We start from the raw sequence: 22147 nt of genomic DNA on the forward strand, positions 1-22147 counted from the left end.
TGGGCTACATGCCTCCACCCCTCAGACAGACTTAATTGGTCTGGGGTGCAGTCTGGACATTGGAACTTTCCAAGGCTACCGAGCAATTCTAATGGACAGTCAAGGTTGAGAAAGGGGACTCACCCAACTAATCTTGTTTCAACCTTTTGGGACAACTGGCAAAGCTCAACTTAAATATGCCTGTCACTTTGTGTCCAGGGGACCTACTGCGGTTACCTGATGACAAAGCTGTGTGTGTCAATCTCCTGCCCGCAGCCGCTGTTCAGCAAGACCCCGGAGTTGCCCACGATGGCACAAGTCCCGAAGTGCTTGTTCTTCAGTGGAGAGGTTCTGGGGAGGAGCTCATAGAGGTTCTGGGACACGTTCATTGTGCTGTCTCGGTCAAAGATGTAATGAATAATATCTCCGGGTTTCAGGGTCCCCTTGAGGACAGAAATGTCCTTTTCAGCATCCAAGAACTTTAAGATTTGCTTCCTACGAAAACCAAACACACATGAGGAAAAAGTCTCCTGTTGCTACCTGCCCTTTGCCAACCCGGCTTTTCCTCTCCTTGGTCACCCTGCAGGGCTGATGCAGCCCAGCACACAGGGGCAGCTAGAGGTCAGATGCCCTCCGAGAATCTCTGGTTACACAGTTTTTAAAGTAAGATCTCCAGTTAGGATCCTCACCTTCCTAGGGGCAGGAATAAAACTTCCCTGGTAATTCTGAGAGGATTTCTATCCTTTTTCTGACCACATCTCATCCCGTCTATGTGTTTGACTGGAGAATCTCCAATCTCTGGTTCTGGGCAGAGACTGGCAACACGGCCCAGAGGCCAATCTGGTCCTCCTTCTAGGAGATAGGATACCTGCCCTGGGAAATGACTTCATCAGGACTGAATGTGAGCTCATCATAAAGGGCCCTGGAAGGAAGGGTGACCTGCCATCCTGGTTTGCCTAGAAAAGCATGGTTTTAGACTGAAAGCCTTGTACCCCAGGGACAAACTGTACCTGAGTCTTGGGCAAACCCAGACCATGGTCACCCTATCTCATACTCCCCTCTCTGAGTGGGATTCAGGGCCACCATCTGACAGGCAGTCCTGAATTAGGACCTGGAAACCGGAATGACAGGGGTCCCTCATTCCTCAGTGGCCAATTTTCTTCCCTGGAAGCCTTCTCTATGCACAGGGGCCTTCCAGGGGGCGAGTGGGTGTGTGGACACTGTGAGGTGTGTCAACCACTCCCCGTTTGCAGGACTGCGAACGTGTCCTGCCGTCCGTGCACTGGTCCTTTCTGTGCTGTGTGCTCCCTGGCCCTCCTCACTGCTGGCTTGTTTGGAGTTTGTAAATATTGATACCTCTCTGGTCCCACAGAGCAGCGTTGCTTTGTGCTGTTTCATAACAACGGTGATCAAAAGACAGCCCTCTAGGCTTCAGCGTGACTTTTAGGGGGAAAGCTCCAGAATCATCTAGCAAAGCACATAGATGGGATGGGATGTGGTCAGAAAAGGGATAGGAATCCTCTCAGAATCACCAGGGGAGTTTTATTCCTGCCCCCAGGAAGGTGAGGATCCTAACTGGAGGTTTCCTTTTAAAAACTGTGTAAACTGCCCCAAAGATTTTTAGAAATGATTCAAGTCATCCAGAGAAGGAAATCTGGTACCCAGATCACCTGGAATTAATTTCATTTCCTGCAGCTAGCGAGCCCCCATCTAGAACAGACACAATGATGCTGTTCTCTTCCACCAAGCCCAGAGTAACAGGACCTTCACACGCTTTGCGAATGTGATGATTTGCAAGGTGGCTGCCCCGTTGCACAGATGCTAACACTGATCCCTGAGAGCCTGTGTGATCTGAGATGGTCACAACCTGTGGTGTATCCCAGCAGGATGCACATTCAATTATTTGGGGAGCTATAAAGAATTCAGAGGCTCCAGGCTGACGCCTGAGAAATCCTGATTCTGAGTGTGGCCCGGGTCTCAGCACGCTTTCAAAGGCTCTGCAGGGGACTCTAAGGTGGGTCCAGGTTTGGGAGCCTCTGGCGTCACCAAGGGGCACCTAGAATGCTCGACAGGGCACAACGCTCCTGTTCCCCTGGTCTTGCCTTATCAATAGTCTGGATCTCGTGCTTTCATGCAGGGGAAACCACTCTTGATGCATAATTTGTATCTCTTGATGGAAAACAGAGATACAACAGAAAACATCGTTTTTATTTATAGTGCTTTACCCAATGACACAACTTTACAAACTAATATGGTCTGGACATTGCTGAAACCTCTGCAATTACTTACCCCCAGAGTATTTAAAAGCAAAGAGAGCCCCCAGAAAGCCCATAGATAAACTCCTCTGTGGATGAATTAATTTCCAACTAATTGTGAGAAATTACTACTGATTATTAAACATCATTCCAAATCACTCACAGAATCTTTATTATGAATAATTTTGGTGACTAATTGAAGGAAGATGAAGGAAATCCTTTTCCCCCGTGGGTGAAGGCACATTGTTCCTGCCGAGGTAGCTGTGTGTTTGCAGGATCCCCATGGCGGCCACAGTCTGGTCTTCTCCGAAAGGGAAATATCCTCTTCTCTACCCAGTGGTGGGAGAAAGAGTGAGTGGAGATTGAGGCGGGCTTGTGCTGGCAGGAGGATTTCACTCACAGGTGGTGTAGTGGGGTGAATAGTGGCCTCCCAGATATATGTTCACCTCCTAACCCTGGAACCTGTGAGGTGCTTTATTTGGAAACAGCATCTTTGCACATGTATTTAAATTAGGGATCTCGAGATCATCCTGCTTACCCTGATGGGCCCTAAATCCAATGACAAGTGTCCTTATCAGAGGTAGGAGAGGGGACACACAGACACAGAGCGAAAGGCCACGTGAAGACAAGGCGGAGACTGGAGTGACACGGCTACGTGGCAGGGAAGGCCTGGAGCCAGCAGAAGCTGGACGGGGCAAGGACAGATGCTCCCCTGGAGCCTTCAGAGGGAGCGCTCGGAATTCTGAGCCTCAGAACTCTAGGGGAATCCGGTTCTCTTGTGTGAAGCTACTGAGCTGGTGGAAATTTGTTACAGCAGTCCGAGGACTCGTCCTTCACAGGGTTGCTGACCAGGGGGGGTGAATAACGCAGGTGGCAGCTGTTGGGGTGTAAGATGAAGGCCGAGGGCCCAGCCAGGGGCCCTCAGAAGAGGCCTTGAATGAGGGGAGGCAGAATGGTGGTGACGAGTCAGCTCCTTCAGATGCTTTCTCAGCTGCTAGGGCTCCAATCTCACACCTCTCTACTCCCCACCCTTTCTAAGGCCCCAAATCCAAGCCTCAAGAACCTGGGGGTAGGGGCATTTTGACGGTGAGCCCACCTGAAGGGGGAAGCTCCCTGCTCTGTATGGTGGCTATGGTCAAGGCTGACCACCATGCCGCAGCCCCCTGTTCTCAGCTTCCTCTCCATGATGATGGGCTGGGAAGGTGGGGCTGTGATAGTCAAAGCTTTCCCGTCTGGTACTGGTTACTGCACCGGCCTCCTCACCTCCATTCCCTCCTCCTGATGGGTGCTCCAGCAACACAGCACAAACACCAGACTTCAGGCAGCAGCTTGGCATGCCTGGCAAACTCCTAATTATCCTTCAAAACCCATTGCTCCTGGCAAGCCTGTCCTGGCCAGCCCTCTTAGCCCCCTTACAAAATGGAGTACTCTCCTCAGTATGATCTATCTCCACCTATTTATATGAGGCAACACCGCCTCATGTGTACATCACACTGCCCTGCTCTATCTTTGTTACATTTGTGCCTCCTGCCAGCATGTCTGATTCATGTCAACGCCCCCGGCTCCCAGCACAATGTCTGCAAGTGAATGGTTGGGTTATACTGACCACTCTTTGCTGCGTCTATCACAGCTCTGTCAAAGTCAAGAGGCCAAAGTGCTGACATTGGAATCCCTTCCTTACAGTTCCCCATTCCCGCCACCCAGCAATGCCTGCACTGCTCTGGAAACATCACTCTGCAAAGATCAGGACAAGAGCTGTTCTCTGGCTAAAACAGACCTCTCCCTTTGTGGTTAGGTGTCCCATCGGCTCCTGGGTCACCTGATGCCCAGTTGTAGCTTTTCTTCATGCCATCAGGGAGTGGCTGCCTACTCAAGCCACACGGGCTGTGGGAGGAGACAGCTCTCCAAAGACAAATGGAAGGACCATCGCTGCTGAAAGGGGATGGATGCCAGGCAAGGACTGCTGCTTTGGGGTCCTCTGGGAGAAGGCATCTGTGATCCCCCCCGCCCCTGGCTCTCACTGCTGCTGACCCAAGAGCCTCACTCCCTCCAAACTCAGGACCTCAGCCAGTTGCTCCTGTCACTTTCCTGGCCTGAGTCGCCGCACATGTGCTGGGCTGCCGGGCTTGCCTGGGGTTTTTATTTCCAATTGATCACTGAGAGATGAAACCTGCCTCAGCGGGAGGTAAACATTTTATTTCTATCCTGACTTCTTTAGATGATGGAGAGTGGCAATTTGCCAGCTTGTGCCAAAGAAGGCCAAGTCTGTCTCTTGTCCTAGAGGTAATTACCACTACCTGATCCTCAGAGAGAGCGTTTGGTTGTGTCTCCACTTGGCCGAGGCTGGTTGGATGTTGCGCTTAAAGCCTTCATTACTTCTGTCAACAACAGCCGGGGACGAGGAGCCATTTATTACAACTTCAGCTCTGGAAGGGGGAAAAAGAAAGAGGAAGAGGGGAGACGTGATCTGTTAGCAAGCCAATGACAAGTCTAACAGTTTTGTTTTTGCACAAGCTTGAATGTAAACTTCTTCGGAGGAGCAAAATTGCAGTTATTAACTGAGAAGGGAAGGAAGTCTATTTATCTTCTACAATGCACCAACTCTCTCCCTCAGGTATTACCTACATATATTCTGGGAGACAGGAAGGGGGTGATGAACTGTCTTTCTCCCCACCCCCAAGCCCCAATGTTTCCTCCCAGTGAAACCTAGCAGCCGCTGTCCTAATAGTAATACTTCTTCAAGCCGCTTTTGTGAAACTCCGAAGAGCAGTTGAATTAAGAACCAAGTATCATAAGATGGTTTACAAACTTAATAAAGAGGAAACAAAAACTCACATTGGGGCAATGGGATGTAGCTTTATCTCATTATCCCTCGTTTGTAAGATGCCACTTCAAACGTCTGTGTGGTTCCAGAGTTATCCTAGCTCTGTTGCTCTCTCCCACTAGATTGTAAACAGGGGAGTTCCCTCACTCATTTCTATATTCCCCAATGGTCTAACATAGCAGCTGCTAAATAAATGTTTGTTGAATTTGAATTTGAATTTGACCTTGGGGGGGGGTGCCTGGATGGATGAAGTTGCTGGCTGGCTCTGAATGCCCGGGGCCAATCATAATTCTGGGTGCATACCATCTTTCCACCTGACTCAGGCGTTACAGGACCCGCTTGAATTCAGATGTTTGAAATCTATGCTAGTAGGTTTCTATGAAACTAGGTTACGATTACATCTCAAAAGGCAATGTAGGAGCCAGCGTGCCTCTGCCGGATGCACACAGATGCATGTGGGTCACATCGCAAGTTCCTTTTGTCTGTGCTGACAGCAGATTCTCTCAGTTAGAATGATAAGTGGATTTCTGATGCCAAATTCTGGAGCTTTAAAGCATTCAAAGCAAACAACTATGTCCTCTGCATTTATCTTGGAACAGCCAAGTTAGAAAAGATGAAATCCTTTTAACAGGTCTAAACCCAACGCTCTATTTTGCTTTTTATAGGTAGAAAGGAATTTATTTGGGGGTGCACTTTCTCCCCACATACCTCCATTCCCAATATTCCTGACTCCTCTGGCCGATATTACTTGTGTGGGATTCAAAAATATGTAACTTTTGCAGAGAACAGAAAATTCAAGGGTTTTGAGTAAGGTGGATGCATTCCCCCAGCCTGCAGGCTTAAAGGGAAGCTATGAAAGGAAACAAAAGACCTGACCCTTTGCAATTTTTGCTGTTTTCACAAACAGAAGTGTAGTGAAAAGATTTCATAAGCTGTGTGACTATGGGCAAATCACTTTATCTCTCTGAGCCTCAGTTTCCCCATTTATAGAAAGAAGGTATAGAAGAGGAAGATATCCTCTGGATGGGGACTGGGTAGGGTCCAACCATAGCCAGTGGCAAGCCTGAGTTTGTTGGCTTGCAAGGCGTTTGCTCACACGCCTGTATCAAGCTGTCTTCTGGCCAAAGACCGTCATCCGAGGAAACACTCTTAGAATTTAGAGTGTGCCTTCAGTAATCAAGGTTAACATTTCTCAATTGACTTCCTAAATATTTTTAAGAGGTCTCAGCAAAGTTCCTGAATGCTCTATTTTCTATCTTTACCTCCTGGACAAGCCATCTACCACAATGAAATTGGGTGAAAGTCCTGATTCCTTTCAGAGTCTCCTTTATTCGGCAAAAATTCAAGTTATGAATAAGCTCATTGGTGACTCAAGTGCGTCCAAGTGAGTGGGCTCTTTTGCAGAAAGAGACTCTTACTCATCTGAATTTTCTATCTCTGCAGCCTCTAGACCTTGGGCCATTTCACGGGCTCTCCTATCGACAACTCCCCCCGGCCCCCCAAAAGTGATTAGGGAAATGCAAAGCCAAGGTGAAACGAAACAGATCTCTTTGCTATTTGCTAAGTAAGAAGGGCACCATCCAGCAAAGAGGAGAAGCAGATTAATAGCTGCCTTACAGCAAAAACAAATGAACACAAAATCTAATTTACAAACCTATTAGATTTGCTATGTAAGCTGTTCACAGCTGATCTGATTGTACCTCTGCCTCCAGAATTCCTGCAAGACAAAGGAAATGTATTATTTATAAACCCAGCTCTTCTTTGCAAAGCCCTCTTCAGTTGCCAGGAGATCTCACAGCCCGCCTTGGAGGACTACAGAGGGACAAGGAAATCTCACCTAGGCCTCTCCAGAAATGGGCAACCTCCTGGCCCAGCCACAAACCCAGGCATTTTCAAGGAAGTAGACCTCCTAGATCCTCCCCGGCCTCTCACTTGCACATTGTTTCAATTCTCACCAAGGTTTCCACTTGAGGATTTCATTTGAGCTTTGAGACAAACTCCTTTGTCTCCTCTGGTTAAGCCCATAGGTTAGCACGCTTGAGCCTGACTAAGCACCTGCTGCAGCATGACTCAGTATTTCCTTTAGCCGGACTCATCCTTTGCCCCTGGTCTTCGCTGGCCGTCACTCACCTGTGGTAAGACGTTGTCCATCACATGATCTCCAAACTTGAGACATCAGAAGTCCAACAGAGGCAGCAAGACTGACTCAACCAGTGCCTCCAACCAAATGTGAGAATGATTTGCTTTTTGGGGGCAGGAAAAATAATATTTAATTGTGTCACTTTACCAGGGAGCAGGAGATGGGTGAGTAATGGGGTCCTTTGTGTCTTCCTCTGGAGGAAAAGGTTTTTGGAGTAAAAGCATTCTAAGGCCCTTTCCAGCCCCACCATCTCTTCAGTTCTGTCAGATTCCATTCTGGATGGGGGCCATGAAGTTTCACCCTGCTTTGCTAATCACACTGGGCCAAGGGGAGAGATGAATCCATCTGCCCCTGGTACCCAGCCCACTTTGTGCTCTGTGTGTGTTTTTTTAAAAGTTGTATGTGAGATTAATTATTTTTATTAAGTTAAATAATTTTTTCACCACTGATTTATAGGATATGTGGTTTGAGGAGATATTTCTTCACACTTTTCTCGTTTTTTTTTGGAGAGCTATAATTTTTTTGCGATTTTAGTTTAATTTTTGAATTAACTTTTATTGGAGTATAGTTGCTTTACAATGTTGTGTTAGTTTCTGCTGTACAGCAAAGTGAATCAGATATATATATACATATGTCCCCTCTTTTTTGGATTTCCTTCCCAGTTAGGTCACCACAGAGCACTGAGTAGAGCTCCCTGTGCTATACAGTAGGCTCTCATTAGTTATCTATTTTATACATAGTATCAATAGTGTATATATGTCAAGCCCAATCTCCCAATTCATCCCACCCCCCTTTGCCCCACCGGTGTCCATACGTTTGTTCTCTACGTCTGTATCTCTATTTCTGCTTTGCAAATAAGATCATCTATCATTTTTTAACATCTAGCATTTTTTAAAAGTTCCATCTAGCCTTTCAGCCAATGTGCTGGCACACTCCAAAGAAATAATTAAAATCACTGCAAAAGCTGTATATTTAAAGAATCCTGTGATTTAATAAGAACTCTTTGGGGGAAGTTAATGCCTAACTCCTCACTGGTTTTAAATCTGGATTTTTCTATCTGCTTTCTTTAGGATTCACATACTTGTAGATATAACATTGTGTGTGTGTGTGTGTGTGTGTGTGTGTGTGTGTGTGCTTGCGTGTGTCTTTTCCTGATAGACTGAAATGTCCTTTCAACATTATCTGGCAACAGGAAATATTCTGCCTCATAGCTGGATGACCAGGCAACAGGACGTGTGCTATGACTCACCCAGTGCCTCATCTCAGGTCTCCCTTCAGGTCTCAAATTTCATTACACACAGTCTAATTCTTAATTACACAGAGTATCATTGGTTCTTCACATTTAAATCAATGTGTAATATCTCTTTTTTGTCTCTCTTCATTTACCCTTGGGATGGCGGCTTTCTCACAAGTCTAATCCAAGGGTCTGGGAATACCTGGCCATCTCTGGCCTGTAGCCATAATCTACTTAGGTCAGCGCCCAAGGGCTTTCCTGGGCCTGCTGCTGTCCACATGACACTGACCTTTCACATGTCCTGACCCTGACCCCAGTCCTCAAAATCAGCACTCCTTGGGGGAGGGAAGACTTGCTGGGCCAGATATTAAGTCAAGTAAGTAATTAAAAGTGTGGTCATAGCTCAATACTAATGAAAGGTTATTGGAACAAAAAAGATTGTCTAGAAACGCTGCACATGAGAATTGATGTATGATTTTTAAAAATCATTATCAATGAGAAATTCAATAAATGGTTTGAAGTAGTTGATTAATAATCTGGAGGTGAGTTGGAGGGAAATCATGTAAGTGTTCCCTGACTTATAAATTTCAAGTGGATTTAACTAGTGTTTCTCAGACTTTAGTAATTCTCATATTCCTATCAGCAGTTTGCCATATTTTGTTTATCACCCATACTACTATCTATTAAGTTTTTAAATTGACTCATCTTTTAAAAACTTCTTAACCTACACAACACCATCTGTGAAAATATGGGTTTGATATCATGATTATATACTCATTTGAAAAGAACACAAAACCATTACCACAAAAATATTTATCAGTGGAATTCCTAAAATCATCTTACTTATTACCAAGCATACTTATAGCACCTCTGGGGAAGACTGAATTAAACAGTTAAATATTTAAAGAAGGCAACCCATACAAAATTGGTAAGAAAATGGAAGAGGATATTTATCAAATCTTGATGAGGTGTGAGGAATATATGTGAAGGACTTTTAAAATTCAGAAGTGGAAGAAGAAATCCTAAGAGAAAATATAATTTAAAAAAAATCTTCATAAAAATTTAAAATTCCGCTTATACAAACAGCAAACCTCAACAAACTCTGCTCAGCACCTTTCTTGAAATCTGAGAGGACTCCAGGTGAGGTGAGCACTGCATCTGTGCATCTATCTGGTTTAACGCAACCAGGGGTTTGGAGAGGACTCAATGCTGAGCAACAACTTCCTCCTGCTTTCTCTTCTCCTGCCTCCAGGCCAGGTCCTGGGGCGCATCCAGTCCTGCTGACGTGGGCACCACAAACCATGCACTTTTTCATACCAGTCCTTCCTCTAACTCTGGGTTTCCCTACCTCGGCACTATTGATATTTCAATGTGGGTGTTGGGGGTTGGGCAGCTATCTGTGCATTGTAGGGTGTTCTAGCTGCATCCCTGGCCTCTACCCACTTTATGCCAGGAGCAGCCCTCCCCACACCCCCAAATTGTGACAACTAAAAGTGCCTCCAGACATTGTCAAATGTCCCCTAGGGCAGGGAGGCAAAATTGCCTCCATTTGAGAACCTCTGCTTTGACGTGTGTTTTCTACCTAATGCCTCTGAGAAGATGAATCCCCTCCATCAGCCAACCCATCCCATCACCTTCCTATGCTAAACCCCAAGCCCAACACCTGTGCTTCCCCTCAAACCCATCTTAGTTTTCAATTCTCAGCCACCTTTTCCTTCTCTTCCTAAAGCATTCTATTACAGCATTTGTCACCTTTTCATATTTAATTATTTCATGGAATCACAGATGGGAGACTTGAAAGACATTTTGTCATTGACATAGTCTAAACTCCTCCTCTTATAGTTGAAGAAACCAAGGTCTAGAGATTTGTTTCTGGTTTCATCTTCCTCAGCTGCTCGCCACACTAGAAGGGAAGCCCCTGGATTGTGTGCATTAACCATGTCTTTTATTTTCTTTATCTGATGCTTTGACATCTGGGACCTTGCTGACTGTGGAGGGACAGCTCCTCTCAGGGTTAGCAAATTCCTAGAGATAGTAAACAACTGGCCTGGGAGTGCACCTTTCAAATACAAATCAACTAATCTAGAGCCCATACCCCTGCCACCTCCCTTAGTGGGATCTTATTCTCTGGGCCACTATCCACCTGCCATAATCACCTGGAGCTAGGTACCAGACATCTATGCATCTATCTGGTGTAATATAACGAGGGGTTACAGTTGTCCCAGACAGGTAGGACAGCTCCTATGCCCCAGAGTCTGCTGAAGTTATCCAAACTAGCCAATCCTAAGCCTGCTTACCCTGCTTCACCCTTCCTTCCTATGGAAACCACAATAAAGGCTTTTGTCCACAGTTCCCCCTCCCCTCCCTCCTAAGTGACCTGGTGCTACTCCACATGGCCCTGCATGATGTGGTGTGCCACCCCTCTTGGAATGTGGGAGTATAACACACTACATTTTCAATGGTGGTCACCTCCTGATCTGTTGGCCTGACCATACCTAAATAATAATAAAACCTATATTAAAACAGGGGGACCCTGTTTTGTTCACCTTCCCAGCCTTGCATAGTACTTTGTCCAGCTGGGGCTCAGTGAATCAAATCTAACTTCAGTGCTAAGTGGGACTTTTCTTCCAAAGTCTTCCCTGCAGTTTTCATGCTGTGTTCACACATATTACTTATACCTGTACAAGACACGGTTTCACCTCTCAGATACCCAGAGAACGGGGCAGACTGTCATTCAAAGAAACTCAGGTTGCAGATAATTTGGCTCAAAATGAATCACATGAATTGGCAAGGGATTTTTTTTTCTAATTAGGTTTTGCCTCCATTGTTATTAAAATAAGCTTACATCCCTTGTGATTGGGGAACGCTGATATCTGCTTGGTTGAGTGACAGAGGAAGATGATCAGGTGAGAAAAATTTGCTAAAGATAATTCATCAACTTCTGAAATCACAGAAACAAAGATGCTTAGGTCATCCAAATGAGTAAATATGTGGGAAAGCTCTTTTCACACTATAAAGAGCTCTATAAAACAAGGTATAATATTAGTAATAATCCCTGTCCACTTGACCCTGCCCGATATTCTCAGCCATAGTGAGGATGGAGGTTGATTACTCCAAAGCTCTACATTTTAAGATGTCAGTCTCCTTTCCACCATGAACATAATACTCTTTCCAAGCAGTAAACTAAGACAAAAAATAAAAATAGCCTGTTTAAAAAAATAATAACAGGGACTTCCCTGGCGGTCCAGTGGTTAAGACTTTGCCTTCCAACGCAGTGGGTGCGAGTCCGATCCCTGGTCAGGGAGCTAACAGAAGCAATATTGTAACAAATTCAATAAAGACTTTAAAACAGGTCCACATCAAAAAAATCTTAAAAAAAAATAATAACATGCATAATTGGATTTGTTTTCAGTGAAAAGCAATTAGCAAACCTGAAAACTGCATTTCTGTTTAGCCTCTTCATCCAAGCCCAGTTGTTTTATAGGTAAGGTCATGTTTCAGTGTGCTGGGGTCTCATAGCTGTGTTAGAATCTCCCACATCCTTGGTTCCTCACTGAAGAGTCAGGCTCAGTAAATGAACTTTCAAGAGCTGAAAGCTTTAATTAAGTGTGCGGACCCAACTTAAAACAGTTGATTAGTCCTGAGAATGAAAGATTAAACTAAAACACAATTCATGAATTTGCAGATGATTCTTCCGTTACAGTTTTGGGAAGATACTGAACGTGTGCTTTCAACTTGTGCATATAAACCACTGGGGGTCCTGCCTGTTGATCCTCCAAGGACACATTATAAGTATGTGGCCCCACAAACACATGGTAGGGAGAAAAGAAGGAAAAGGATGATTTGCAGTCATTCACATGAGCAGAGCAAGGGATTTCAACAGGGTTCAAGGGTGTTTTTTTAAAGACTTTTTCTTTTTTGTGGTGAAATATACATAACATAAAATTTCCATGTTATCCCTTTTTAAGTGTACGATTCAGTGGCATCCAATATATTCACAATATTGTGGAGCCATCACCAGCCTTTATCTCTAGAGTTTTTTTCATCACCCCCAACAGAAACTCTATACCCATTAAACAATAATTCCCCAATCCCTGCTCCCCCAACCCCCTGATACTCGATTCTGTTCTATTCTTCTATCTCTGTGAATGTGCCTACTTTAGATATTTTTTTGTAAGTGGAATCATACAATATTTGTCCTTTTATGCCTGGCTTCTTTGACTTAATAAAGTATTTCAGGGTTCATCCATGGAGTAGCATGTCGGAAGCCTAGCTGTGGATGTGGCCATTCTCAGGAGCTAGAATATCACAGAGACGGGGGAAGGAAAGTCCCTTCCAAAGTGTTTGTGTCTGGATCATTGAGCACCTGTGATTAGGACAGGAGCAGAAGTCCCACCAGCTGACAAGTGCTTGGGGCTCAAGAGCTCAGGGGCTCTCCTGCCCAGAGCATACTTGGCTAGGAGCTTCCTGAAATTTTTGCTGGCAAATTGAGCTTTGATGTCCATTTCCTCCTCCATTTGAAGAGCTGTTCGTACTTGGCCAAGTGCTCAGACGGGCAAGGGGGCACCTGCCTTGGTTGGTCCAGTGCAGATCCAGTCACAAGGCTGGCAATGACAGTATCTTCAGTTTCCCTGGCACAGTGAGAAATATGGTGCCCCATCCTTTGGACTGGGCCAGTTTGAACTCCTGAAAAGACTCTGTCACAGGGTCTTTTTCATTCATTCTGAGCAGAAGGCAGTTGCACAGAGTCCTTGCCCATAGGCTTGGGAATACGTTTCAGGTTGGTCGCTGTGCAACCATCCCCTACCACCTGGGCACCACCTCCACTAGTGGAGAACTTCCAAGCTTTACAGTCATACTGGTCTAAGGCATCTTCAGGGGATGCCACTAGGTAGTCCTTGATGAAGGACTTGTACTCATTCACCAACTCATCAGAGTGATGTAATGGCTGGGGTCATCAGGAGACCCAAAGTTCAACGTCATACTTTCCAAACTCTAAGAGTTAGATGCTGCTGCATCTGTGCCATTCACCAACCTTTCCCATCACATTCCACAGCAACTCCAAGGCCCTGAATTCTTTAGGATATAAGTTGGCAAACTTTTCCTTAAAGGGCCAGACAGCAAATATTTTAGGCTTTGTGGGACAAGAGGAAAAATTGAAGATCTTATGCAGATGAAGATACTTAAACAACAAAAGAGAAAACAAATTTCAACAAAGTTCTTATTGATGAAATTAAAAATATAATAATAATGATTGAGTACATTATTTTGGGTAACAGGTCTGTTAATAAGAAGAATGTAATTCTTTTTGGGGGATGAGACTTTAGTTAACTGAGGTTCAAAGTTAGTGTTCCTGTCATCATGGTAGAAAGGTGGCCTCATTCCCCTATAGAGCCTTCCCTTGCTTCTCTGAAACACTGTTACCTTCCCTCTGGTGAACTCACCGGATTGTGTCACCTGAATCTCTCTTTTGGACTTATACTCTATACACCCTAACAGTGTTGGAGAACTTGTCATATGGGGAAGCAAGTTAAGGGCACAAGCTCTGAGATAAGACTCCCAGTGTCTGCATTCCAGCTGAACTAATCATTAGCTGTGTGATCTTTGACTACTGCTAACCTATCTAGAAGCTTCCATTTGTTTCCTCATCTAAAAAAATGAGTAATAGTATCTACTTCACGGAGTTTTTATACAGATTAAGTGAGCTAATGAGTGCAGAGATTAAAACAGTGCATGACATATCATAAAGCACTTGGTATTAATGTTATACTTATTTAGATTTTTTTGCAACCCTTTAAAACTGTAAAATCATCTCGGCTGGAGAGCCACACAGTAACAGGAAGCTGCCCTGTGAGGTAGGGTAGGCTTTGACCTGTGAGGTAGGCTTTGACCTGTGAGCCTTTGCTAATTCCTTCTCTAGGATGTTAGGAGCAAAATGCCCCTCCACAAAGCATCTCTGCCCCATTTCTGATGACATCCTTCTGGTCGAGGCAGGCTTCTGCTGCCCTGAGCACGGCTTTCCTGAAGTCACAGCTCCAACAGTGAGGATCAAAAACTCCTGTACTGTCGGCTCGTTGGCAGCGTGAAAACTACCCTGGATCACAATGAAAGCTGGCACTGGCCAGTCACTTCCGCACTGCCAGCCAGGACTCAGTGTGACGGTACAGGGGGCCCCCTCTCAGCAGCGTCGGCTTTACAGGCAGCAAACGACACTTCTGGTATGATGTTCGCACCAAATTTAGGTTTATTCCCAGTGCCACCCGTGTCTGACACCAGTTCGTTACCCTCCTCTGGGTCTACCCACTCAGCTTCCAGCTCTTCAGGCCGGGTCTAACACCTTCACTGATGTGTTCGACAGTCTTTGAGATGCCTTTTCCTATTCAGCAAGTCTCATCATGGCACTGGAGCTCTTGGACCTCACAGACACTGAAACGCTGCTGGGCATAGAGCTCCGAAGAGACCAGTGTAGGTTTCAGCCTTGACAATGGTGTTTCCATGACAATTGAGACCTCTGGCTTCTGTGGGTGTTGTAGGTACTAACAGGAGGGTTACAGCAGCAAGCTCATGGGCTTCTGTCTTCTTATGCCCACCTCAGTGAATGCTCAGCTCCTTCTTCTGCCATCCTCTCTTCCTTCACGTTAAATATTAGCTTGGTTTGATGTATCCGCTGGCTGCAATTTCAGCAAACTTTTGTTTGGTAATCAGCTTCCATCAGTGTTCAAAAAGGTACCAGCTCACTCTTGGCTCTTCCCTCTGCTCGACCTCAGAAAATATTCGTGAGAACGGAGGGCTTTGATTCCAGCCAATTTCCCCAGTCTCTTGTACTAGCCATCTGCACATCAGAAAAGTAAACAAGCCACTTGGATGCCAAGCATTTCCCATAACACTTATTCCTGATCTTTTCTCTTTCTCATCATGACCAACAACCAGGAGAGAGACCATATAATTTATCATCCAGACCAAACACTTTCGCAGTAAACCGAGGCACCAGCCAGAAATGATACATGAACTGGGATGACCAACTCATGTGGTACTGGTCCTCCTCCAATCTACACGCATTTTATAAAGGAGACAGACTTTATAATACAAAGACTTCTAAGAGAATGATGCGTTCCAAATCCAGTCCACTCAAAACCCCAGAAACCAATGCAGTTAAAACTCAGAGACGATACATATCTATGCAGTTGGTTGAACTGGAGCTGGTGAAAGCTGTCAGTAGAGAAGACTTCTCCAGTAAGTAGTTCATGGCTACGGAGCCTTTTCTGAGTCCCTCCCGACCCACTTCTGAAGACCCTTCTTTACAGTGAACCAGCGTCCCTTGACCTGCCTCGGTGTCCTGGTCACACCTGCAGCAAGATCCTCCCTACACTCAGCTACCACTGCAGCTTCACCTAGCACGTGGCTTCGCCACCAGTCCCTAGACTGGGGCCAAGCCTAGGACAGGGTCCTGATCATCTCTGCATTACCATGAAGGGGTGGAGGTCACATATCTCCTGCACATCCAATGTGCTGCAAAGAGGACTGCTGAATGAATAGATGAGCCAAAAAAGCTGAAGCCATCCCTTCGCTGTAGAGAAGAGGATTCAGCCCCCGCCGGAAGCATGTCTCGGGGAGGAAGAAGGGAAACCCCAGCCTCACTCCCACCTCCACTGACCACCTACCCACACCTGCCAGGAGTGCTCCAGATACAGGGCCTTCGCACTGGCTGTTCCCTCTCCCTGGAACATTTTTCCAACAGATACCCCATGGCTCACTCCTCCCTTTCCCCCTTTTTCAAATCTTGGCTCATATCGGAACTTCTCAGAGCGGCCTTCCCTGACCATCCCATTTAACATAGCATCTGCTGTCCTACTCCCTCCACGGTGGCCCTTCCCACTCCCATCCCCTTTTGTCTTCTCAACACCATATCATGTACCTTGTGTACGGTCTGCCTCTGCCACAGGAGTGTAAGTTCCATGATGGAAGCACTGTGTCTATCCTGTTGACGGCTGCACCCCTAGTGCCTGGCCATCATCAGAAGTCAGTGAATAGTTACAAGTAGAAGGAATCTGCCTCCTCCCGTCCTTTGTTACAAGAAGCCAGCTGTCCTCTTATCCAAACCCAGGACCTCCACCTGTGTTTGGAATTGCATCCCTTCCTGCCTTGGGCGATTCTTATTCCATCAACTACTTCTTCTCTCTTCCCCATATAGTTAAAGCTTCATTTCAGCTGCATAATAATTCTGGTCTTTATCTTGGACCTTGTATATGTCAGACTCTGTCCTACAAATTTTATATTACTTCATTTAAGCCTGACAGTAGCCCGAGAATGTAGAAATGATGATCCATTTCTACCTGAGAGGAAACAGAGGCACAGAGAAGGGGAAAATCCTGTCTGGGGCCACACAGCTACTAAGAAGGGATGTCAGGATTTGAACCCAGCAGGCTGGCTCAGACCAGCGCCTTAGGACTCTGCCATGTTGCTGGCTCATCCCCACTAGCATTTATATATATGTGTGCTTTTCTCATCTTCAATAAACGACCCAACTTTTCTTTCATACACCCCTCAGCTACTTCTCTGTCTCTTTCCAGCACTTTGCAAACTTCTACACTGTCTGTGATTCCTTTCTCCACCCTCTCCCCTACAACTCCATTCTTGTTCATGTCCCCAACACTCTATCAAAAGCACTCTTGTATGAACACCTTGTGATGGGCATGTCTGTCCCCATCTTATTTGAACTCTGTCAACATTTGGTGGCACGTCCTCCTTCCTGGATAAGTAAAGTCGGGACTTCCTGGTTCTGGCCACAGGGTGGCCCTGGACAAACCTTCTCCCTCTGGAGGAAATAAGCTACTGGGAAGAGTCATGATAAACGATCCCAAGTGAAGAGAAGGGTTAGAGTCCTCAGGGCATCTTTAAGATTCCTCCTGGCTCTGAAAATCCATTATTTTAAATCACACTCCTCTCAACACTTTAAGGTTCCATTAATAACGCATAAAATCCCTCCTTGATTCTTTCTGTTCCCCTAAGAGAGGGTGCCCCCCAATTTAAAAAATCTCAATTTTTCTCTATATTCACACCCAGCAAGATTTTGTCCAGCATTACTTTCTATCAAAATATAGAAAATATTTTTCTTACAAAATATTAGTTTTATAAAATTTTCAGATAAAAAATATGGTTGAATATTTTTGTCAACATCTTCCTGCCCCCATCAAAATTTATTCCCCAAGAGCGATGGCTTCATTATTCCAGGTGACAATCCCAGTCCCAGACGTACATGTTAACAAAACACATCCTTAGGAAGGGGATGTGGATTCCAAGAGAACAGTGAAAAGTATTAATAACTTCATTTGCCTGAGCTCCACCCTGTGCCAGGCACTGTACCAGTGGCATGTTAATTTTCATATTTTGGTTTTAGAAATAGGACATGCAGGCTCAAAAATTTAAGTGATTTGCCCAGGGTCACCCCCAGCAAATAAACTGTCAGAGCAGGGATTCAGTTTGCATATAGTCCAACCACGTGTGCCTGCAGAACACTGGCTCCTGCACCCTGCCCTTCACCTGCTGCATGTAAGAATTTATTACACAGTCAAAGAGATGCCAGAGACTTAAGAGGAAGCAAAGGTTACTCAACAAGTAGTTGTGAGACACTTGGTGAGCTAACTGGGAAAATATTCAAGTCAGATTCTCCACTGGCACCACACCAATAAGGACAAAATGTGATCTAGCCATTAAAAACTACGCTTAGGAAGAGTTTTATATGAAAATTCATTCAATCCTATTTTAGTCCATTTGGGCAGCTAGAAGATAATACCGTAGTCTGGGGGGCTTATAAAAAACACCAATTGATTGCTCACAGTTCTGGAGGCTGGAAGTCTGAGGTCAGGGTGCCAGCATGGCCAGATGAGGGCCCTCTTCTAGGTCACAGACGTCTTTTATCCTCACATGGCAGAAGGGGTGAGGGGTCTCTCTGAAGCCTCTTCTATAAGGGCACTAACCCCATTCATGAGGCCTCCACCCTCATGACCTAATCACCCCCAAAGGCCCCATCTCCAAATACCATCACATTGGGCATTAGGATTCCAACATGTGAATTTGTGGGGTGGAGGACACAAACATTCAAACCATAGCACTTCCACTGGCCCGTCACTTAGCGTCCACTATTGACAGTTGCTGCGGCCTCCTGCTGCAGACACAGTGTTAGCCTTGGCTGTCGTTTTCCACTTTTTTATTGTATTAGAAATATACCACTGCAAAACCTTAACGGAGAGGTTGGCAGCCCTGAAAACTTCTCATTTCATTCGTGTCACACGGTGTGGATAAATCCGTGCTCTTTAAAGAGAAGCAGAACGTCTGTCCAACGGGCCGTGCTCTGCTCTTGAACCCGCCTCGCTGGGACTTGAAAGCTCTCTGCCTTAAGCCGGCCTTTCTTCCCTCCCCTTTGTTCACTTCTTGACAGACCTGCATTCAGAAAGGCCGTGTCCCTATTAACACAGCTGCAGCCTTTTCCTGAGAAAACCCCTGGAGGGCACCTGGGTTGGGGACGACTTTAAAGTCACTTTTCTTCTGGGTGTTTGATATGTCTTGTCCCCTTCCCTACTCTGCGGGACCTGGATAAATGCGGCTCCCCCGACAGCCGACACCACTCAGGGAATGTTGCCGTCACCTGGAAGGAGGACGGCGGGACCGTCAGTGAGGGTGCTGGAGTTCTGGTTCCCAACGTGCTCTAGCTTTGCAGCCCTTGGCCTCTCGAGGTCTGGAGGTCCTTCTCTGCAAAGCGGGGTCCTGTGGTGGGGTTAAAGCAAGAAACTCCAGGCAGACATGAATGTCAGTTGCAGTGTGTTATTGAAGGCGATGGCTGCTGCCTTCGGGGTCAGAAGAAACCACTGCTGCGTGTGGACTCTGCCGAGGCCCCTCGGATCAGCTGTCCTCAGGGAAGCTGCCTTCCAACAGCATGGTCCATTAGGGAGAAATAAGGAGCGGTGGATGGAAGAAAATGGAATGTGTTATCTGTGGCAGAACTGTGATTCTCACCGCTGCTGCTGCTCTGTCGGATGGCTCTGCGGCCGTCCAGTGGGGAGATCTGCCCGAGATTAAATTAGTGCGTTTTCTTTTCTTCAGCAAAGAAGTGCTCAGCTAACTAGCACGAGAGGCACATCTGACAGTCATGTTGCCAAGACCTGGGTGTGGTCCATCCACCAGCCACGGGGCTGTGCCGGATGAAGCCCCAGTGGGACCCACAGGGTGTGGCCTGGTCCCTGAGTGGGTTGACGACACATCAGTTCTCCTGAACGAGACCCTGAAATGTCCCTTAGGTCCTAGATTCCCTCCTCCTTCATCAAGTGTCAACACTCCTCCAGGTTTTCCTTGAAACTCTTCCCTGCTGCTCCCTCCCAGGCCTTCCTCCTAGGCCCTTCCCCTAGATGTCAGGGTTGCTCAGAGCCCACCCTTAGCCCTTGAGAAGCCCCAGCTTCCACTGTTCATCTACATGCCCACAACTCCTGATGCACTTCCAGGCTCCAGAATCACAGAACAGCCTAGTCACCGCCACACAGACCTCAGACCTGACCGGCACTCACACCCCCAACCTGCTCTCCCCCAGGTTTCCCTCAGGGAATGGTACCCACCCAGTCATGCAGAATCAGGGTGCTGTGGACACTCCCCATCCTCTCTCACCAGGTTTCCCCTCCAAGATCACCCAGCCTTCAGACTCTCCCACCTGAGGACAGCAGGTGCCATGCCCTCATGCCTTCCCTCAGGTTCCCCGCCATGGTTTCTCTCTTACCTCCCTGTCCGCAGAGAGTCATCCTTTGCCAAACACTCCCACGTGGGACCCGGATTTCCAAGATGCAAAGTGCAACATGGCGCTTCCTCCTTGAAGTGGGTTCCCTCACCGAGCCCCATTGCTTTCAAAATAAAGTTCGGGTTCCTTAGCATAGCACAGAAGACTCTGAGTCTGTCCTCATCTTCACTTTCTCACACATCCACCTGCTAACTCCACCAAGCAATGGGCAGTTTCCGGAACACGTGAGTCAGATCATAAGATCGTGCCTTTGAACGTTATCCTCTCTCTCCAGAATCCTTTATTCTGTTTTCCATTTTCTTAATTCAGAGTTTATGACTTGCCAGCCCCAGGTCGTATCTGGCCTGGGGAGCTTGCACAATGTTAAATCTTTTAGGATTAAGAGGCCAATGGTAAAAACTCAAGGGATTAGTCATTATAAAATATCTTAAGTTTTGGCTTCTTTTGAACAATCAGAACCCTGAACCATAGTAACTGGTGGAGATGAGAAGCAGCTGTGCCTCACTTTGGGAGTGGGGTATAAACTATATTTTTCCACAGTCCACATCACTCCTTACTGTCTTACACTGTACTGTTTCACTTATTTATGTGACCTGCCTAGACCTTGAAGGCATTTGAGTTTGAGATCCCTAGACCCACTCCTACTCAGGTAGCAAAACTCAGCTCATGTCACCTTCTCCATGACCTTCCCTGACTCAGAAGCCCCACTTATGCCAGGTACAGCAACGCTACGGGACCTGAGGGTGTATAGGAAGTGGCAGGGAGTACTAGTTCCTTGCTCCCTTTCAATGACAACTGACAAGATGCTTATTGATAAAATCAACCAGAGCAGAAGAGGAACACCCAGAGGCACCGTCGTCCCCACCCCACACACAATATTCAGAAGACAAAAGTTCTGGAAAAGAAAATTTGGGAGCTCCATTCTCCCTATGATGTGGCACAAGGCGGCTTTCTTGGACTTGCTGATTGAATCACTAACTGATAGACTAGTAATGGAAAGCCAGCCCTGGCTCTGGAGGGATACGCAGCCCTAATGCCTCAGGTGTGAGCTGTGGTCTCCATCCCCACTCCCCAGCGCATGTTCTGTGGGAGTCCAAGGCTCCGGGGAGGAATTGGGGGGGGGGTTCTGCCCTTTGGGTCCCCCTTGTGAGCTGCTTTCTGATTGCCTTTGAGAAAAGCCCCGAGACAGTGCTCAGGGTGGAGAAAATGAACTCCAGCCCTGTTGCTTCAGGGCACGGAAAGTGACATCAGCCAACAAACATCACTGCAGCTGGTAGCAGGTGGGGGGTGGGATGCGGATGGGCATAGGGAGGATGCTGGCACCCAAGGCTGTGTCCAGGTTGATGCTAGAATCGGGCGTCTGAATGGGGACTTGAGGAGACATCTGCTCAGACGGATAGTGGAGAAGCGACCATGACCAGAGTTAACACTGACTAGGCACTTACCACGGGGCAGACACGGACCAAACCCTCACTGTGGATTTTCTCCTTTTGTCCCTATCGCAGCCCTAAGAGGTGGGCATTTTAATGACTCCCATTTTGTTTAGGGATGTTAAGCATCATATCCAAGGGTTTACAGGGAAGAGGGAGCTGGGGCAGGATTTGAACCTGGCTCTGTCTGACGGATTATCTCCAAATCAGGAACTTGGTGCAAGAGGTTGGGGTGGAGTGGTGGTGAAAGTCTGAGCTCAGTCAGAACTGGGGCATGCTGTAACGGGAGCAAACCCAGAAGAGAAGCCAGAGAGCAGGGCCAGACGGGCATCGTACCTGGGACTCTACACCTGACTCCAGACATGCCCGCAACTCCAGCTGCCACAGCTGAGAGGAGGAGGTGTGAAGCCATGTCAGGACAAGCGGAGTGTACGAGTGACCCGGGGTTGTTCCATACCTCTTGATTCCCACCCCTCATTCTAGGAGACTTTGACCTTAACACT

At 46.6% G+C, this 22147-nt stretch overlaps 1 protein-coding gene across 2 annotated transcripts in view; it reads right to left on the reverse strand.

Annotated features, from left to right (window-relative positions):
- The window catches only part of ST8SIA2 (ST8 alpha-N-acetyl-neuraminide alpha-2,8-sialyltransferase 2), a gene marked incomplete at both ends in the record, with an annotated part of 58406 nt that overhangs the window by 17923 nt on the left and 18336 nt on the right, over positions 1 to 22147 (reverse strand). The window contains 3 exons of one of the 2 annotated variants that reach the window (XM_082852975.1): positions 217 to 474; positions 4532 to 4660; positions 6713 to 6775. In XM_082852975.1, the coding sequence (XP_082709101.1) occupies positions 217 to 474; positions 4532 to 4660; positions 6713 to 6775 (450 nt within the window). The remainder of the gene's footprint in view (positions 1 to 216; positions 475 to 4531; positions 4661 to 6712; positions 6776 to 22147) is intronic. The other variant, XM_082852976.1, reaches the window with a different exon arrangement.

Source organism: Leucopleurus acutus, assembly GCF_964270905.1.
Source record: "Leucopleurus acutus genome assembly, chromosome: 1".
NCBI classification, from domain to species: domain Eukaryota; kingdom Metazoa; phylum Chordata; class Mammalia; order Artiodactyla; family Delphinidae; genus Leucopleurus; species Leucopleurus acutus.